The sequence below is a fragment of the Salmo salar genome, chromosome ssa01 (assembly GCF_905237065.1).
Source record: "Salmo salar chromosome ssa01, Ssal_v3.1, whole genome shotgun sequence".
Classification (NCBI taxonomy): domain Eukaryota; kingdom Metazoa; phylum Chordata; class Actinopteri; order Salmoniformes; family Salmonidae; genus Salmo; species Salmo salar.
In genome coordinates this window covers 141,149,866-141,171,056 of record NC_059442.1, presented here as the reverse complement: position 1 = coordinate 141,171,056, position 21,191 = coordinate 141,149,866, and the positions used below count along the sequence as shown (strand labels likewise).

At 44.3% G+C, this 21,191-nt stretch overlaps 1 protein-coding gene across 7 annotated transcripts in view; it reads left to right on the top strand.

Moving 5' to 3' along the window:
* LOC106565973 (regulator of G-protein signaling 3) overlaps positions 1 to 21,191 on the top strand; it is a 202,382-nt gene that overhangs the window by 113,992 nt on the left and 67,199 nt on the right. Inside the window, exon 1 of one of the 7 annotated variants that reach the window (XM_014133750.2) lies at positions 3,501 to 3,761. The exons of 5 other annotated variants lie outside the window; for them this stretch is intronic. In XM_014133750.2, coding sequence (XP_013989225.2) covers positions 3,684 to 3,761 — 78 coding nt within the window. In that variant the 5' untranslated portion in view covers positions 3,501 to 3,683. Of the gene's footprint in view, positions 1 to 3,500; positions 3,762 to 10,239; positions 10,440 to 21,191 lie in introns of those variants that run through there. One more of the 7 variants, XM_014133760.2, reaches the window with a different exon arrangement.

Sequence of the window (21,191 nt, the reverse complement as noted above, 5' to 3'; positions counted from 1 at the left end):
ACTATCTGTGACCGGGCTGCATTAGCCAGAGAGCTGCTGGAAAAGTACATTTGTTCAGCTGAACACACACACTAGCATGCATGCGCTCACTCACTCACACTCTCCAACCAGCATCTGCTGCTCAACGAGCTAATCTAGGTTGTCCTGTGGAGCAGAAACAGATAGCTAGACAGCCGAGAGTTTTCTAGTGGATCTAAGTGCTAAGCTAGGGTACGGTTGTATACCGCAACACATAGGGGAGCCTCAGACAGGGCCTTCACCTCGCCAGAAGAGATCCTTAATGTTTCAGACGTCTAATAGACGAAGGATGTCTGCTGGGCCTCAGAGACCGCCTAGACTGTCTTTGACTGTCTGACTCTCATGTCAAATGTATGATGTTCCTTTTTTAAATGTAGAGGTGGGTGGTTTATAGGGAAGAGCTTGCTTGTTTTCCAGGCAGCTGTGACGTAGCTATGACGTAAGTTTGACGGTATAGTTTTTATAGCCACATGACTTCTATGACGTTAGCATGACCTTTCATGGTGTTTACTCACCTCCCTTCCTCTCTCCTTCCCTCCCTTCCTCACTCCTCTCCTTCTTTCATCTGAATTCATGAAGACTGGATCACATCACTTCATCCTGAGGCTATGAGAGGTATAATGGAATCAACTGTTCTCTGTAACACACTATAAAGTACTCAACAAATGCACACACACAGTCATAACAAGTACAGTGCATTATAGGCAATGGGAAAAGAGGAAGCACATTCCATTAGAAATTGTAAATCACAGCTTTAGTCTCTGAACAGTCTGGTACATAGTCCATTTTCACCTGCCTGTGTGAGGGAAGAGAGGTGCTTAATTACCTGTCTCTGAGTCTCTGTCACACACATGCACTCACTCACTCGTACACACATGCACACACACACACACTTTTTGATCCCCCCTCCATGGTACATTGTGTCAGATCAGACAGAGTGTGAATCCCACCTTTCTCACATGCACACACACACACACACACACACACACACACACACACATGGGATTGGAGCCTGCATCAAATCGTCATCCCATGACAATCCCATACCCTGCCCACTGCACTCTGGTCTTTGTAGTCCAATCCTCCTGTGGCTAGGGATGAGGGACAATCTCACACACACACACACACACACACACACACACACACACACACACACACACACACACACACACACACACACACACACACACACACACACACACACACACACACACACACACACACACACACACACACACAGGGCTTGTCTTCTCTCCTATAGCCTGTATGAAAACTGAAATTAAAGGTAATGTGTGCCCCTTTCTTTCTTTCTTTCTTTCTTTCTTTCTTTCTTTCTTTCTTTCTTTCTCTCTCGCTCTCTCTTTCTCTGTTTCTCTCTCTCTGTTTCTCTCTCTCTGTGTCTTTTGCCCCCTCTCTTTATGACTTACTTTTTGCTTGAGCAGCCACTCGCCCTGCTCTGTGAACTGATAGCAGGCTTCAAAGACAGATCTATTTCTCTTTCCTTTCTCATTCATTCTCTCTTTCACCTCCTCCATCACACTCACCCTATCCTTTCAAGGTGATGTTTACCTGTCTCCATTGACTTCTGAATTGATCACAGTAATCTGGCAAAAGGGGGATACCTAGTCAATTGTACAATTGAATGCATTCAACTGAAATGTGTCTTCTGCATTTAACCCAACCTTGCATTTAACCCTCTCTGAATCAGAGAGGTGCTTGGGGCTGTCTTAATCAACATGCATGGCACCCGGGGAGCAGTTGTTGGGAGTTATCTGCCTTGCACAGAACGACAGATTTTTTACTTTGTCCGCTCGGGGATTCGATCCAGCAACCTTTCGATTACCAGCCTATGCTCCTACCCACCAGGGTACCTGCCGCTTTCTTTCAAAAAGCACACACACACAATGTCTCACTCCATCAATGTGTGTGTGCGTGCGTAAGTGGGTGTGTGTGCATACGTACATGAGTGCATGCGTGTGTGTCTTTTTTGCACGGCGGTGATACCCATCACGTCCTAGGATCAATTCCCCAACCATGCTTTAAACTTTCATGAAATCTCTTTGATGGATCTTGTTTTGCTTTATTTCAGTTCAAAAATCCCTTAACTATTTATAACTTGTTCTGTTGTTATATAATGCACTGGCATACATATACAGTATATCAAGGCTTTGTACAAAAACGATTGGACCAGATCCTAAGACGTCATATTATTTATTTAAATTATTCACATTCTTGGGTTAGGGTCATTAGAATTTCTCCACAGAGGCCCAGCATGCAATGCTTAGGATAATAGTTTATTTTGGGACACATGAAACATATTCCACTTTTCTATGACATGGATGTACTGTATGTGGAAAGTCTATGACAACGTGTGGAATGGTCCTTTCGTTCTATCCTAGATGAAACTCCATAGATGTCTCCATATATTTTGATCTAAAACTACAAATGAAAAACAAATGTAGAGTTTCAAGGTTTTCTTCCGACAGCGATGATAGGTTGTATTTTATTATGCTATTCGCTAGACAGAGAAAGTAGTCTTCTGGGTTTGCGTAAGCAGTTAAACTAGAGCTTGAGGGAATTGAATGGCCCTTCAAACCTGATCATTTGGAAGTCATATGGGCTACAAATAGATTAGATTAGCTGTAGAAGAATATGTGTATAGAGGAAGTGTAAAAATTTTTGACATTTCACTCTGAGGCACTGCTAAGTCATGGGATGGGATGGGAGTCAAAGCTAGTGTTTTGTATGTTTGTGTGCCTGTCTTTTGTGCGTGTGTGTGTGAACATGATTGTTAATGTGTGTGTATCCTTTTTCCTGTGTGTGTGTCTTTGTAGTCGATGAGGTGTGGAATACAGGGCTCTTTTGCATCCCAGATCCTGCCCCTCTTTGATAAGCTTTGATTCATTGCTTTGATTCACGGCTGGGCTGGGGTCTAAAAATAGGAGGTGGGAAAAGAGGGAGGGAGGGAGGGAGATAGAGGTACGGGACTGCACAGCATGGCATCATGGGCCTCCAGAGACACACTAAAACATGGATACAGCTCCCTTCACTCTCCTTCCCCATCAACTCATGAACCTTTCTTTCTCTCTCTCCCTCATTCTCTCTCTCGCTCTCTCTCTACGCTATCCTTTTTTTCTCCATCTCTCTATGTCTCTGTGTACACTATCAACTACTTCCACCAGTATCAACTCTATGTATCCTCTTTCTCCTACTGTTTTCTCCCTCCTCCCTCCCTCCCTCCCTCCCTCCCTCCCTCCCTCCCTCCCTCCCTCCCTCCCTCCCTCCCTCCCTCCCTCCCTCCCTCCCTCCCTCCCTCCCTCCCTCCCTCCCTCCCTCCCTCAACTCTCACTTCTTGCTCTCATCTACCTCTCCCTTCCTCTTTCCCTAACCCCTCATTGCTCCCCCTCCTCCTCCTCCCCTCCTCTTCCCCAGCGCTGGTGTTGCACGTTGGCAAACACATAAGAACCACATGGTGAGAGAGGCAGGACTGCACAACATTCAGACAGAAATAGAGAGAGAGATAGAAACAGAGAAAAGAGGGAACGTAGAGACAGTGAGAGACAAAGAGAAGGATAGACAGAAGAGAGAGAAACATATCACTACAGCATTTTTCACACCTGGATTTTCTGTCCTCTTTCGCTACTATCCTGTGTGTGTGTGTGTGTATGCTCTCGCACCCCGCACTGGCAGAACTCGAACATACTCACACACACACTCGGAACATCCAGATGCCTGTCTCTAAGGTATTGTACACGCTATTTGTGCTTCCTATTTCTAAGGTCAGGTACCATACACCTGCAGGTCTGTGTTTTGGTAGTGTTAGCGGAGATTAAAGTTATGGTGTGTGTGTGGGTGTGTAGCGTTCCAGAATGTCTCTGCATTATATTATTTTTGCATGTTTCAGCTGCTAAAGTATTCCTAACACTTTTCTAATGCTTTAGTGACACTTCTGGTTCTCTTTTTGGATTTCTAAGATACCTTTTTAGTTACAGTATATAAAGTATTTGATGCTATGTTTCAATGCTATGTCATAATGTAATCATTTTATTTGGCTTCACTGCTGGTCGACTATCAAATTCCTTTTCTCATTATGGGATGTTTTAGTTTTTTATGATACCAAATTTATTTAACATAATATCTGCACACAATTTTTGTGGACCAAATGTAACATTTCTCTCTCTTTGAAAGGAATGTAACTGCCCACTATTTAGTAGTGGAATGGAATTTATGTACGTGCAGTGTATGTGATTGAGTCACTGCTCAAGGTGCTGTCAACTGCAGCAGTGGTGTAGTACAGTAGTTAGTTAGCTTATCCCCACTACACAGAGCAGCTGGTCAGGAAAAGCACAGCAGGTGAGTGTGAATGAGAGAAATAGACTGTTCTCCATAGTGTCAAATGAAGAAATGTTATTTGTGCGTGAGACAGAAAGAGTTCAATAGTGTTTGTTTGTAGTCTGTGTTTGTAAGAGAGAGAGAAATAGAAAAGGAGGGAAAGAGATAGATAGTGTGCGTGTGTGTTTGCATGTGTGTGCGCTTGCTTGTGTATGTGTACATTTTTTAAACAGTATTTTTATGAGGAATTGTTATGATTCCCAGGGGCCAGTTTTTCAGAAGTTATCTATAAAATGAGATTAAATGTTAGGATTCAACATTAGGGATTTGGTAATCCAATTTCACCTTCAATCAGGATTAAATTACGTTTTTGTGTTTTTCAAAACTCAAAGGTAGTGATTCTGAAAGTTTTGATACGGAAACTCTGGATTATCTTCATCCCACCGGAAAGGTGGTACCTTTAGGTATCTTTGTTCATGTAGTTTACTCATCTCTGTTTGCCTTTGACAGTGTAGAAGTAGTACCACAACTTGTCCAGTAGATGGCAAGGTGTAGGCCTATTCAATGCACTACATTTGATATTTTAGTCATTTTACAGTTAGTGCATTCATCTTAAGATAGCTAGGTGGGACAAGCACCTATCACAGTCATAGTAAGTACTTTTTTTTCTTAATAAAGTTGCTGTTAGCAAAGTCGGAGCTAGTAAGGGTGAAAAAAAGTCAAGTGCGTGTTTTAGTTCACTAAACATCCACATACTGTGATCTTGATATTGTGGTATCTGGATCAGAATAATATTATCCCATTCTTGAAAACATAAACTGTCTCTAAAACAGCCAGATTGATCTGATCCTGGTTAGCAAGAAATAGGATTACAGAATACCGCGAACCACAGGTCAGGGTTATTCAAGTTCCAGAGCCTACTGGTTTTCAGTTCTACCTCATAATTCATTGCACCCACCTGGCGTCCCAGGTCTGAAGCAGTCCCTGATTAGAGGGGAAGAATTAAAAAAGCTGTGGAATTGGCTTCAAACACTACTGCACAGACACAGGCAGACACCGACACACATGCAGGCACGCACACAGTTACAGAGGCACACAATACCCCCCACACAGACCATTTCGTTGGTCCCACTCACAGGTTACGTCGGAGCCCCTCCTGCCTCAGTGTGCTCTGTCATCTGAAGCTGTTAAGATGAAAAGCACCTGAGAGAAGACAAGAGGAGGGAGAGGGAGCAGATGTTCCCTAAAGCACAGCCAAGCATACTGAGCAGTGAATAAACATAAGGGGTTACGATCAGCTGTTGGGATCGGCTTTTATTCAGTTGTTTGCTATTATACTCTACACAGACATGCTCTTTGTTAGGTTCTATTGTACATCTGCTAGCTGCATGTTGTTCTCTGTTTGGTGCCCTGTTTCTGGTCTCATGACTTGTCTCATGGGGAGGAAAGAGAGAGAGAGAGAGAGAGAGAGAGAGAGAGAGAGAGAGAGAGAGAGAATTAACAGAAACCAGCTCAATGTAATTGAAGAATCCATAGAATCTAACCACTTCTGGGAAAATTGGAACACACTAAACAAACAATAAACACAAATAACTATCTATCCAAAATGGCCCTATAACAAGGAAAAAAAACACAAAAACATATACATGATCAATTACATATCATAGAATCAGCAATTAAAGACTACCAGAACCCACTGAATTCTCCAATTATATTTTTTAAACATGTTTTATATTTTATGCCTGGTCCCCATTAGCTGCTGCCAAGGGATCCAATAACAATTAGGTACAATGCATTTGGAAAGTATTCAGGCCCCTTGACTTTTTTCACATTCTGTTACATTACAGCCTTATTCTAAAATTGATTAAATGAAACAATTCTCATCAGTCTACACACAATACCCCATAATGACAAAGTGAAAACAGGTTTTTATTTTATTCAGCACTTTTTTGGGCAAAACAGATATACCTTATTTACATAAGCATTCAGACACTCGAAATTGAGGTCAGGTGCATCCTGTTTCCATTGATCATCCTTGAGATGTTTCTACAACTTGATTGGAGTCCACCTGTGGTAAATTCAATTGATTGGACATGATTTGGAAAGGCACCTGTCTATATAAGGTCCCATACTTGACAGTGCATGTCAGAGCAAAAAACACGCAATGAGGTCGAAGGAATTGTCCGTAGAGCTCCGAGACAGGATTGTGTCGAGGCACAGATCTGGGGAAGGTTACCAAAACATTTCTGCAGCATTGAAGGTCCCCAAGAACACAGTGGCCTCCATCATTCTTAAATGGAAGAAGTTTGGAACCAACAAGACCCCCCCTAGAGCTGGCCGCCTGGCCAAACGGAGCAATCGGGGAGAAGGGCCTTGGTCAGGGAAGTGAACAAGAACCCAATGGTCACTCTGACAGAGCTCCAGAGTTCCTCTGTGGAGATGGGTGAACCTTCCACAAGGACAACCATCTCTGCAGCACTCCACCAATCAGGCCTTCATGGTAGAGTGTCCCGGCAGAACCCACTCCTCAGCAAAAGGCACATGACAACCCGCTTGGAGTTTGCTAAAAAGGCACCTAAAGGACTCTCAGACCATGAAAAACAACATTCTCCAGTCTGATGAAACCAAGATAGAACTCTTTGGCATGAATGCCAAGCGTCACGTCAGGAGGAAATCTGGCACCATCCCTAAGATGGAGCATGGTGCTGAAAAGAATCATGCTGTGGGGATGTTTTTCAGCTGCAGGGACTGGGAGATTAGTCAGGATCGAGGAAAAGATGAACGGAGAAAAGTACAGAGAGATCCTCGATGAAAACCTGCTCCAAAGCCCTCAGGACCTCAGACTGGGGGTCTACAGCTGCAACATTGACAGCATCCTGAACGGTTGCATCACCGCCTGGTATGGCATCTGACCGTAAGGCGCTCCAGAGGATAGTGCGTACGGCCCAGTACATCACTGGGGCAAAGCTTCCTGCCATCCAGGACCAATATACTAGGTGGTGTCAGAGGAAGGCCCCCAAACATGTCAAAGACTCCAGCCACCCAAGTCATAGACTGTTCTCTCTGCTACCGCATGGCAACCGGTACAGGATCACCCAGTCTAGGACCAAAAGGCTCCTTAACAGCTTCTACCCACAAGCCATAAGACTGCTGAACAATGAATCAAATGGCCATGTGGACTATTTACATTGACCCCCACACCCCCCCTCCTTTGTTATTACACTGCTGCTACTCCCTGTTTATTATGTATGCATAGTCACTTTACCCCTACCTACAGTACATATACAAATTACCTCGACTGACCTGTACCCCCGCACATTGACTCTGTACTGGTACCCCATGTATATAGCTTCGGTATTGTTATTTTATTGTTACTTTTTATTTACATTTTTACTTTAGTTCATTTAGTAAATATTTTCTTAACTATTTATTGAACTGCATTGTTGGTTAAGGGCTTGTAAGTAAGCATTTCACTGTAAGGTCTACACCGGTTGTATTCGGCTCATGTGACAAATGCAATTTGATTTGATGTGGTGTACTCCTCAATGCCATCGGAAGAATCCCGGAACATATTCCAGTCTGTGCTAGCAAAACAGTCCTGTAGCTTAGCATCTGCATTATCTGAACACTTCTTTATGGACCGAGACACTGGTGCTTCCTGCTTTAGTTTTTGCTTGTAAGCAGGAATCAGGAGGATAGAATTATGGTCAGATTTGCCAAATGGAGGGAGAGGGAGAACTTTGTACGCCTCTCTGTGTGTGTAGTAAAAGTGGTCTAGAGTTTTTTCCCCCTCTGGTTGCATATTTAACATGCTGATAGAAATGAGGTAAAACTGATTTAAGTTTCCCTGCATTAAGGTCCCCGGCTACTAGGAGTGCCGCCTCAGGATGAGTGTTTCCTGTTTGCTTATGACCTTATACAGATCATTGAGTGCGGTTTAAGTGCCAGCATCAGTTTGTGGTGGTAAATTGACAGCAACGAAAAATATAGATGAAAACTCTCTTGGTAAATAGTGTGGTCTACAGCTTATCATGAGATACTCTACCTCAGGCGAGCAAAACCTTGAATCTTCCTTAATATTAGATTTCATGCACCAGCTGATTTTTACAAATATACACAGACCACCACCCCTTGTCTAACCAGAGGCGGCTGTTCTATCTTGCCGATGCAGCATAAACCCCGCCAGCTGTATGTCCCGATGTGATTGTAGCTCGTCTATTTTGTTATCCAATGATTGTACGTTGGCTAATAGGACTGATGGTATAGGCAGATTTCCCACTCGCCGTCGGATCCTTACAAGGCACCCCGATCTACGTCCTCGATATCTCCGTCTCTTTCTCCTGCCAATGATGGGGATTTGGGCCTTTTCGGGCATCTGAAGTAAATCCTTCGCGTCTGACTCGTTATTGAAAAATCTTCGTGAAGTACGAGGTGAGTAATCGCTGTCCTGATATCTAGAAGCTCTTTTCGGTCATAAGAGACGGTGGCAGTACAAAATAAGCTACAAATAAAGCGAAAAAAACACACAAAATAGCACAATTGGTTAGGAGAGCATAAAACGGCAGCCATCTCCTCCGCCGTCATTCTATGGTTGTGAGATCTGGGGTCCGTTCACTAAAGAAGAATTCGCAAAATGGGACAATCACCAAAGGGAGACTTTGCAGGCAAACTTCTGTACAATGTAAAACACCAAATAATGCATGCAGAGCAGAATTAGGACGATACCTACTAATGATCAAAATCCAGAAAGGAGCCGCTAAATTCTAAACCACCGAAAAGGAAGTGATTTTCTAACCTTCTATAAAAAAGCTAGCACCTACAGAGAGAGCTGCCAAATGAGTGATCATACTAGAGACACATATTTCCCTCAGATTACACAGACCCATAAAGAATTCCAAAACAAATCCAATTTAGATAAACTCCCATATCTATTAGGTGAAATACCAGTGTGTCATCACAGCAACAATATGTGTGACTTGTTGCAACAAGAAAAGGGCAACCAGTGAAGCACGAACACTATTGTAATCATAAACTATATTTATCTGTACATTTATTTACCATTTTGTACTTGAACTATTTGCACATTTTACATCACTATACATAGCCAGTAATATAACATTTGAAATGTGTCTATTCTTTTGAAACTTTTGTGAGTATAATGTTTAATGTATAATGTTTACTGTTTATTTTGATTAGTTTATTTCACTTATGTTTATTATCTATTCCACTTGATTTAGCAGTGTAAACATGTTTCCCATGCCAATAAATAACAGAAATGAGAGAGAGAGATAGAGAGAGGTTTCCTCTGCTTCTCTCTCTCCCTTAGCCCTGGTATATATTCTTATTCCCATGTCCATGTCTGAAAGAGGTGATCACTGTGTGTGTGTACATCTGCCTAACGCCTGTGTATTGTGTTTTTTTGTCTTTCATGGTTAAGTAAAATCAAAGCTACTGTATGTGCATGTGTGTGTTAGAAAAGTCGGGGGCGGTAAAGTGATGAATGCTAATGGCTCTGTGTGTCCCCTGGGACATGGCAACTGTACACAGCGCCTTGAAGTCTTGACCAGGGATGGGCTGGGGGGGGGGCTCTAATGGGTGTACACACATAAACACACACACACACACACACACACACACACACACACACACACACACACACACACACACACACACACACACACACACACACACTTCTTCTTCTCCCCAGTCCTCTCTTTCTCTTTCTTTAGCTCCTCCCCCTCCTCCCTCTTTCTCTCTATCTCTTGTTGTGGTTGCGCTGCTGGATGGGAGTCTCCCTACAAATCCCACAGGGCATTCTCTCTCTCCCTCTTGCTCTCTCTCTCCTTCTCTCCGTTCAGCTCGGAAACAGAAGCGTAGTTCCTGCACTCCTCTAATTCACACTGACGGACACACACAGCCGTGGAACACACACACACACCACACACACACACACACCCTGACACACACACCGTCAACACACACACCGCTGGCCGTTTGACTGAGAGGAGAGTGGGCCACTTTACCAGGGATGTGAAGGAGGAGTGCCTGTCTCTGTTTATTGGACTATAACTGGGGATCTCTCACTACAGGTGAAGTCTATAAGGATATCAATCTCCATTTTCACACCCACCCACACACTTTATAGATGTCTGTAGCTTTTAATAAATAGAGGGAAATACTTCAGTGTATTTATGAGCTAGCCTAATGTTGAATGCGTGGGGGTTGTTTTTGATAGTTTTTATTGCTGGTGTTTTTTGTTGTAGGAAGATAGGGAGTGGTGTTATTTGCCTTACCAAAGAAGCGAAAGAACGAAAGAAAGAAAGATGAGCTGAGAGAAGGCAACGAACTCAGGCTCTTGGATTATCAGTTCAGGGCATCAGGTTTGGATGACCCGCATTTTATTATCTACTTTTATTTTGTCTTTGTTCTTTCTTTCTTTCCTTCTTTCTTTCTGTGTCAGAATAGGTTTGCTAAAATACAAACATTATTCTCAGAGTATTTAAGATAGAAAAATCAGTTTGTGACATGGTATGGCCTTCTCTTTCTCTGTACTGTTATCTGGGAATTCATCTGCATCTGCTCATCTCTCAAAGAGGATCGTCATCAGCTCACAGCTTTATGGATGTGTAAAGCCATCACAGCTCTGTGTAAAGCCAGAGATCAGGACAAGTGAAAGAGAGAACAGAGAGATCATGGAGAAAGAGAGAACAGAGCAAAGAGAGAGGGAAAAAACAAGGAACACACTAGGGAGAAAAGGTTATTTTTTTTGCCTTGTTAAGATCTCGCTGGCTGGTGTGTGTGTGTGTATGTGCGTGTGTGTGTGTACATTGTGTGCATTAGCAACCAGTGATCACACATCTTCTGTCAACAGTGCTGCAGCGTATTGACCTATTAGCACAGGAATAGCTAATGGTGTCACTAGGAAGTCATGAGGAACGTCTGTCAACACGTTTGTCGTGTGTTGCAATGAGGAGAGGGTGATGGGGAGTTTACAAGTTTATCTATTGACCGGAGGGAAGCAGGAATATACAGTATATATATATATATATACACAGACCACCACCCCTTGTATATATATATATATATATATATATATACACACACTATTAATCTACAATGTAGAAAATAGTAAAAATAAATTAAAATCCTTAAATTAGTAGGTGTGTCTAAACCTTTGACAGGTAATGTATGTCAAAGGTTTGGACACACCTAATCATTCAAGGATTTTTATTTAGTTTTACTATTTTCTGTCTTGTAGAATAATAGTTATGACATCAAAACTATGAAATAACACACATTGAATTATGTAGAACCCAAAAAAGTCAGTGATATATTTTATATTTGAGATTCTTCAAAGTAGCCACCCTTTAAAACTGTTGAAAAAGCATTCCAGGTGAAACTGGTTGAGAGAATGCCAAGAGTGTGCAAAGCTGTCATCAAAGCAAAGGGTGGCTACTTTGAAGAATCTAAAATCTATTTTGATTTGTTTAACACTTTTTTGGTTACCACATGATTCCATATGTGTTATTTCATAGTTTTGATGTCTTCACTTTTATTCTACATTGTAGAAAATAGAAAAAATAAGGAACCCTTGAATGAGTAGGTGTGTCCAACCTTTTGACTGGTACTGTATATGTATATCTACACATACACAGAAAAACACACTCAGAAAAACACACTCACAATCCATACTTACCAACTTTCAAGATGGGTACAGATAAGTACAGAAACAGACACACATAAGTGGGCACAGCATGAGATAGCAAGAGATAGAGAGAGAGCTCTGAAAGAGAGGAGATACACACCCAGATGGGGTGTAAAGGAAATTAGGTCTGTTGTGTGGGACATTATTACATCTGCATCGTTATCCATCAATCTTACCTCCCCCTCTCTTCTCCTCGCCCCCTCTCCCCTTTTCTCCCAAAACTCCTCCCTTCATCTCCCTCTGTCTCGCCCTGTCCTCTGTCCTCCTCGATCAATATCAATGGACACTCCCTTCTCTCTCTTTCTCCCTCTTTCCTTCATTCTGGCTGGTGTCATTGTGTTATGTATCTGTGGAGGGGAATATCAATGGCCTGTACACACAAACACACATTGCTGCTAGGCAGTGTTGTAGGCTGTGTGTTCCTTACAGTCTGCCCGGCCCTCTGTTTAACACTGAGGCCACCTATGAGGCAGACACACAAATACATACACAAGATGTCTATCTCTCTGTGAGACACACACATGAATGTGCAAGCACACATGGACACACACACACACACACACACACACACACACACACACACACACACACACACACACACACACACACACACACACAAATGCTGCAGCGGTCACATCGACTTTGCCCGGGGACGTCACACAGCTAGCCAGTTAGCCCCATAATCACATCACTGACATTCTCCCTCTGACCTTCCGCTGGGATTGATAATGTCTTGGAACATGAACCTTGACCCCCGGAGATGGGCTGTCATATAAAGTTCCCGTTATAAAATATGACTTTGTAAGGCCCCCTAATACAGGGACACAGACTGCTGGGGTGATATTTTTTCGTCACTGTTCCATTTTTCATTACCTCAGCCAGGAAGGAGACGAGGAGGAGGTTGTTGGAAAAAAACAGGCTCCTTGTTGAGCTTAAATATTAATGAAAATAGACTTGCTTTTAATAAATCTTATACTCGATGCCCCTAGGTCCCCATTGCTATTAAAGTGACTGATATTGTGTGGCTCCAGTGAGATATTGAATGGACTGCTGTGTTTTCCTGTTTACTGCTGTAATATTTCCTCCATGTCATATAATGGTGTTGTATATGATGTTCTTTACCTTCGCTCTTCCTTTGCATAGGGGAAGATACCTCAAGGGACAAGCAAATGTAATCAACTAATAATAGAACTGCAGCTACAAGACAGAGCACACACATATAGAGATAGGAGTAATAACAAGCATATTGCGGAGAGTTATGAATCTCCTTCGATATGGCTAAACAACTTTCATTCTATTTATAGCTTATTTAACCGGAGTTGTTTCATGGGAACACTGACGTTTTTCATCCTGTTCTTCTTTGCTCTACGCCTTTTTTTTGTCCGCTACATCGTTCTGTCCTTTACTCTTCTCCATCGTTTTGCTCTTTCGCTTGATTTCAATAGAGGGCCTTGACATGTAAACGATCATTGCTGTCTCATCCCTCTGTCCTTTGAGCGAGGGATGGGCGGAGGAGGCTGGCCATGCATGTGATGTGGCCACTCAGTAATCCTCCTCTAGCCCTTTATTAACCGATAATGATGTGATAGTGAGCAGTCATAGTAATCCACAAATCCATACTCATAATTGTGTGTCCTGAAGAGCTATTGCTTTAGCTTTGCTTGAAACATATGCAAATTGAACCAAATAAGGAGAGATTGTAAGTTTAAAGGCTGGACCTCAAATGACCATCTAATGATGTAAATGAGAGTGGTGCTAAGCAAGCAGATTGGATTTGGAAGCTAAATGACCACATTTGTTTGCTGGATGTCCTCTGTTCCTGGAATGGTTGATTAGATATTTCACATTGAAGTAATGATGTGTCTGTTTAGTGTGTGTGTGTTAGCTGGAGAGGCAGGAGGTAGGAGTGGGGGGTTACCTCCACCGTGCTACTAAAGATCCCCACCCTTTGCTCTTTGGGCCACTCCATACACTGTTGTGGTTTGAGGGGGCGATTGGTGTGAGGGCCACGTTTGTGTCTTTGTCGCTGTGTGTAGCAGCACTGTTCACACAGCAGTCCCACAGCAAAGTTAATGTTCCTTAATCTATCACATTTGATGCGGAGCTGTGTGTGTGTGTGTTTGTGTGCGTGTGTGTGTGTGTGTGTGTGTGTGTGTGTGTGTGTGTGTGTGTGTGTGTGTGTGTGTGTGTGTGTGTGTGTGTGTGTGTGTGTGTGTGTGTGTGTGTGTGTGTGCGTGTGCTTGTGTGGTTTCGAGATGAATCCGCCTCTTAGTGATCTCTCAGAGGGCCACTAATATGCTCTCTAATGCATGCTGCTTCTACGGCAGATGAGACATGAAGACCACATGATAACACAGTGGTGTGTTAACCACATAGCAGCCCCATTTAGAGGGAGGTGAGGACATGATTGGATTAACTTGACACAACCCCCTTCAGAGAAAGTTGACTTATGAGAACATTGGGTATATTGACACATAGCAACCCTAATTCTCAGAGATATGACATTGGCGTGTTAGCTAAACACACACACACACCTTTCAGAGATTGAGAAAATGAGGATACGAGTGATTTGACACATCATGGCTTAAGAAGACACACTGTTCTGTTCTATATCATCATTACATACACTTAGGTTGGAGTCATTAAGACTTGTTTTTCAACCACTCCACAAATTTCTTGTTAACAAACTATAGTTTTGTCAAGTCGGTTAGGACATCTACTTTGTGCATGACACAAGTAATTTTTCCAACAATTGTTTACAGACAGATTATTTCACTTATAATTCACTGTATCACAATTCCAGTGGGTCAGAAGTTTACATACACTAAGTTGACTGTGCCTTTAAACAGCTTGGAAACTTCCAGAAAATGATGTCATGGCTTTAGAAGCTTCTGATAGGCTAATTGACATAATTTGAGTCAATTGGAGTTGAACCTGTGGATGTATTTCAAGGCTTACCTTCAAACTCAGTGCCTCTTTTCTTGACATCATGGGAAAACCAAAAGAAATCAGCCAAGATCTCAGAAAAAAAATGTAGACCTCCACAAGTCTGGTTCATTCTTGGGAGCAATTTCCAAACGCCTGAAGATACCACGTTCATCTGTACAAACAATAGTACGCAAGTATAAACACCATGGGACCACACAGCCATCATACCGCTCAGGAAGGAGACGTGTTTCTGTCTCCTAGAGATGAACATACTTTGGTGCGAAACGTGCAAATCAATCCCAGAACAACAGCAAAGGACCTTGTGAAGATGCTGGAGGAAACAGGTACAAAAGTATCTACATCCACAGTAAAACGAGTCCTATATCGACATAACCTGAAAGGCCGCTCAGCACGGAAGAAGCCACTGCTCCAAAACCGCCCAAAAAAAGCCAGACTATGGTTTGCAACTGCACATGGGGACAAAGATCGTACTTTTTGGAGAAATGTCCTCTGGTCTGATGAAACAAAAATAGAACTGTTTGGCCATAATGACCATCGTTATCTTTGGAGGAAAAAGGGGGAGGCTTGCAAGCCGAAGAACACAATCCCAACCGTGAAGCACAGGGGTGGCAGCATCATGATATGGGGGTGCATTGCTGCAGAAGGGACTGGTGCACTTCACAAAATAGATGGCATCATGAGGTTGGAAAATTATGTGGATGTACTGAAGCAACATCTCAAGACATCAGTCAGGAAGTTAAAGCTGGGTGGTTGAAGTTAGTCACTAATCTTATCTAACATGACTGGGTGATTGAAAGCTAAACACTAATCTTATCTAACATGACTGGGTGGTTGAAGCTAGTCAATGGAACCCTTGGTTTCACATTTGATCAGTGATACTGTAACTTCAGGGAAAGGAGGAAGATAAGATTACTTTTTAAAGTATCCAAAAAGTGCAGTGTTTCTTTTGTCTTCCTAGGGATAAGAATGAGAGAAGAAAAAAACTGAGAGAGAGAGCAATAGACAGAGAGACAGAGAGACATAGAGACACAGAGAGAGGGATAGTTTGTAATTGAAGGAGGGTCTAATGGTTTCGTCTTGTTCTCTCAAACTGCCCTGGGCTTCTATGATAGCAGGAAGAAGGAGCCCAAGCTAACTGTTTCTCAACCCAATTACCCAGCGCCATCCTTTGAAGCCTTATGTTCTTAGTCTACTTCCTCTTTCCTCCTCTTTCCCCTATCATTCTCTCGCCTAAATCTAACATTCTGTCTCCTCTATGTTCCCTCTCTCTTTTCGTAATTGTTGCTTTGTTTCTCCAGCAGCATCAGTGAGGCAGGCGGGCTATTAGCCATTGGTGTGCTGCAGTGTGCTGCCCATCTAGGTGGTGGTTTGGCTGTTACCTGAGAGCTCTGGTGCATGGTTGGCTGAGCTGCCTAGAGAGTTGCATCAAACATGCTAGCATCAGACTTCCTTAGTGCTAGATCAGACAGAGAGCCAGAGAGAGAAAGAGAGCAGAGCACTCACGGCCATATCTCTCCATAACGTTGCCTATGTTCCAGCTTTGTACGATACTGACCTATCATACCAATAAAGTTCAATTGCATTGAATTGCATTGTATTATATTGATGGAGAGACATAATATACTCTGAGAGGAGCTATACCTCGAGAGAGAGAGAGAGAGAGAGAGAGAGAGAGAGAGAGAGAGAGAGAGAGAGAGAGAGAGAGAGAGAGAGAGAGAGAGAGAGAGAGAGAGAGAGAGAGAGAGAGAGAGAGAGACTTGACTTTTTGTCTTTCTTTACTGAAACATTCTCATTTCATTTAAAACTCACCACCCAACCTCCCCCTTAAAAATAAAACCAAAAATACATCCTGTAATGCATACATGTACCATACTCGCCTTTCCAGCAACCACATGATACAAGCCAACATCACAATACTCAAGACAATACCCACTCCTACAACCGTATATCCAAAACATCTTCCCCAGCTATACAGACAGCCCCCCCAACACACCATATCTCCTGAAACATCTCCACACTTTTTATCATTTTATAGAACTCAAACTCAACCCTAAGGCGCGCAGAGACCATCCCATTAAACAATAATAAAGGGTCTGTTATCCCCCCACCTTTGACCCTGTTCCTCCTTGTTAGCCAAATAGCTAACTTTGCCTGAGCAAACAGAAAATTCAACAAAACACATTTTTCCTTCTCCTTACTTGAATACCTGTATCCCATTATGAACACCCCAACAGTAAAGACCACCCCCAACCTCTCACACAGACATTCCAACAGAGACATTAATGGCATTAATCTGGTGCACACAGAAAACACATGAATCACAGTTTCTTTCATTTTACAGAAATGACACTCCTGCCCGACTCCCGGTTCAACCCGTGCCAACCAGCTGTTAGTGGCCAGGGCTCCATGTAGAACCCTCCACTGGAGGTCCCCTGACCTCTTTGGTACTGGGGGTTTGTAGAGCCCCCTCCATCTAAAACCCACCATACTCTCCACCCCACATACCCCCTGCCACTGATGTGCCTTCACTCCTGTTAGGCTCCTAATGTTCCTCACCTTAACACAGAGGTTGTAGAGGGCTTTACCTCCCACCCCTTCAAACTCCCCCAGGCTCGGAGTGTTAAAATCTAACAAGTCCTCCAGACCCCCTTGCCAGTCTCCAGTCTCTGCCGTCACCTGCAGTGGCGGAAACATTGGTGGCCCCTCTCCCTTTGGCTGCTCAAACATCCCCCTTACCGGCTCAGACAGTGCCTCCTGGACCTCCTCCAGGAATCTCTCCAGCAGCCTAAGAGACGTTATTCCTGTTTGCTGTGCCAAGACTTCCGGGCTTTTCCACCCCTCCTCTCCCAGGAGTCTCAAGTCACCCAGCCTTTTTACACCCCCCTGCCATCAGTTGCCTCTGCAGGGTGGCCGACTGGACCGATCTCAAAGGGATGGCTGGGTTGTGGAAGATAGGCTCCTCCCACACCCACAGCCCAGGCTCCACACCCCCTTCTCGTGTGTGCCTTAGCAGCTGCCAGGCCCTCAGCACCGCAGAGTAAAAATCGGAGAGACCTGCTGTACTCAGCCTCTCCAGCTTCATGAGGAACAGCTGCCGGTCCAACCCTAAATCTCCAGCTCTCCTCAGCAGCGCGCATGCTGGTTCCCTCCAGCCAACATCAGTATGGTACAGCAGTCTCTGTGCCGCCTTTAGCCGGAAAGCAGCCATCCTGCTCTCCAGTTCCACCAGGCCCTGTCCTCCTTCGTGGACGGTCATATACAACACCGCCGCCCTCAGCCAGTGATGGCCCGACCAGAAGAAGTCCACCAGCTTGCGTTGCAGGTCTGCGAGCAGACCGGCGGGGGGGTTGAGGACAGCCAGTTTATGCCACAGGGAGGATGCCACCAGGTTGTTAATTATCAGCACCCTCCCTCTATATGACACTTGGGACAGGAGCCACCTCCACCTGGCCAGTCTTGACACCACTGCCTGTGACAGCCCCTCCCAGTTCTTCCTGACCCACCTCTCCGAGCCCAGGTACACCCCCAACACTTTAAGCCCTTCACAACCCCACTGCAAACCCCCTGGAAGCAGAGGAGGAGCCCTATCCCCCATGCCCCACATAACAGAGCTTTGCTCTTGCCCCAGTTTACCTTAGCTGATGAAGCTCCCTCGTACACCTTCAGACTGGTCTCCAGTGCCTGCATATCTTGACCATCCCTGACCATCACAGAGACATCATCTGCATATGCTGACACTGCTATGCCTGTCACCACACCCATACCTGTCCAGCACACTCCCTGCAGTCTCCTGCGTAGCAGGCCTAAAAAAGGCTCAATGGCTAATGTGTATAACTGCCCAGATAGAGGGCATCCTTGTCTAATGCCCCGTCTCACCCAGACTGGCCTACTGAGCCCCCCTCCCACCTTAACCATACATGATGCCCCAGCATACAACAGCTTCACACAGGTCAAAAAACTCCTCCCAAACCCAAACACAGACATCACATTAAACAGATATTCATGGTCCACTCTGTCAAAAGCCTTCTCTTGATCTAAAGAGACCAGTCCAAAGTTCACATTAGAACCTCTCGACAAGTCCAACATGTCCCTAATTAAGAACAGGTTGTCCGTGATTGAGCGTCCCGGTACACAATATGTTTGGTCCTTATGTACTATCGAGTCCAAGTGGGACTTCAGTCTGTTAGAGAGGACCTTGGCAAATATCTTGTAGTCCGCACAGAGCAATGCCACAGGCCTCCAGTTCTTAAGTTCACACAAGTCCCCTTTTTTGGGCAGGAGAGTCAGAGCCGCCCGACGGCAGCTCATCGGCAACTCTCCTACCCCGATGCATTCACGCAACACGCAAAAGAAGTCCTGTCCAATTATTCCCCAGAATTTTTTATAAAACTCCACTGGGAGTCCATCGACCCCCGGTGCACGACCGGGGGACATCTGGGTTACGGCCTCTGCCAGTTCATGGGACAACAGAGGAACGTCCAAATCGTCCCTCTGTGCCAGAGAGAGTTTAGGGAGTTCTGTGAACAAGACCTGAGCACACAAAGGATCACACTCTTCTGCCCTATACAATTCAGTATAAAACTCCACAGTCCGCTCCCGCATCTCACCCACCACAGAGGTCACCCGCCCATCAGACAGCCGTAGACAATGCATACCCTTGGCTTCACTGCTCTGTCTTTCCAAACCAAAGAAGAAGGAGCTGGGAGCATCCATCTCCTTGAGCATGGAGAATCTAGCTCTTACAAGTGCTCCCTTTGCTTTAACCTGGAAAAAACTGCCCAGGTCCCTGCGTAATTCAGCTAAATTAGCCTGGAGGCCTACATTGCCTTGCCCCACCATCTCTACCTCCATCTCACTAATACACCGCTCTAGTTCCCCCAATACTCTCCTAGCCTCTGAGGATGAGAGAGCTGTGTATTGTTGACAGAAAAGCCGAATTTGGATTTTCCCCACATCCCACCATTGGCTCAGAGACTCATACTCCTCTATTTGCTGCCTCCACCTTTCCCAGAAGGTCTGGAAACCTGCGCAAAAAGTGGCATCTTGTAAGAGCTTTACATTGAATTTCCAATAGGATGCCTGCCGGGGCCCTGGTGAAATAGACAGCCGAGCCATGGTTATGTGATGATCGGAAAACCCCACCGGGAGAATGGTAGCGCCCAACAGCCTATTGCTCCGATTCCTAGACATATAAAACCGATCAAGTCGGGCTGCACTCACCCTAGCCCCAAAAACCTTCACCCATGTGTACTGTCTTGTGTTCGGATGTTTAGTTCTCCAAACATCCACTAAGTCGAACTGATTAATAATGTCCCTTAACACTCCCACTGACACTGAATGAGGCTCTTCCCCATTTCTGTCTTTTGTAAAATCCATTGTGCAGTTCCAGTCCCCTCCGACCACCAGTGTCTCCTCAGGCGCTACCTGTGAGAGTTCCTGTCTAAGACTCCCAAATAGAACCCCTCTTTCTCTCCCTGTGTTAGGCGCATACACATTTATAAAGACAAAACCCATGTTGTTAATTTCTGCTTTAACAACAAGGAGCCTACCCCTACACACCTCCTTTGAGGAGCACATTTTTACAGACAGACCCGGTGCAAAAAGGACTGCCACTCCTGCACTAAGATTTGTCCCATGGCTCAACACACTTGCCCCTTTCCACCAGAGCCCCCAATCGACTTCATTCAACACATCACTATGTGTCTCCTGCAGAAACAACACCTGTACTTTTTTTTGTTTTACATATTCACCCAACACACTCATCTTTCCCGCATCTCTGGCGCCATTTATATTGAGCGAGCCTACCCGTAGAGTCTCCATAAGAAGTGGGAGAAAAGCCAGCAGAGAAAAAAGACCAATAGCAAAGCTCAAAAGTCCCAGTGTCAGAAAGAAAGTATACATCTAAACAGTGTCCGAAGGTAAACCCTTACGCACTGTTGTGACCCACTTCCTCAACCTAAACCGTTTCCTGGGTGAGAGGACACCATGCCCCTCATTTTTCACAGCATGTTGTACTGATCGTACAAACTTTCTTGAATCAGGGAAAAAAGCCTCAAGATTAACTTTTTTTCCCTTGGTCTCATTCAGGAACCTTGTCAGTTCTCTCAATGTGTACTTAGACCCCTCTGCTTGACTGGCTGTCAGCTCCGGGCCTATTGAAGAGGAGTCTGAAAAAAATATCTCCTCA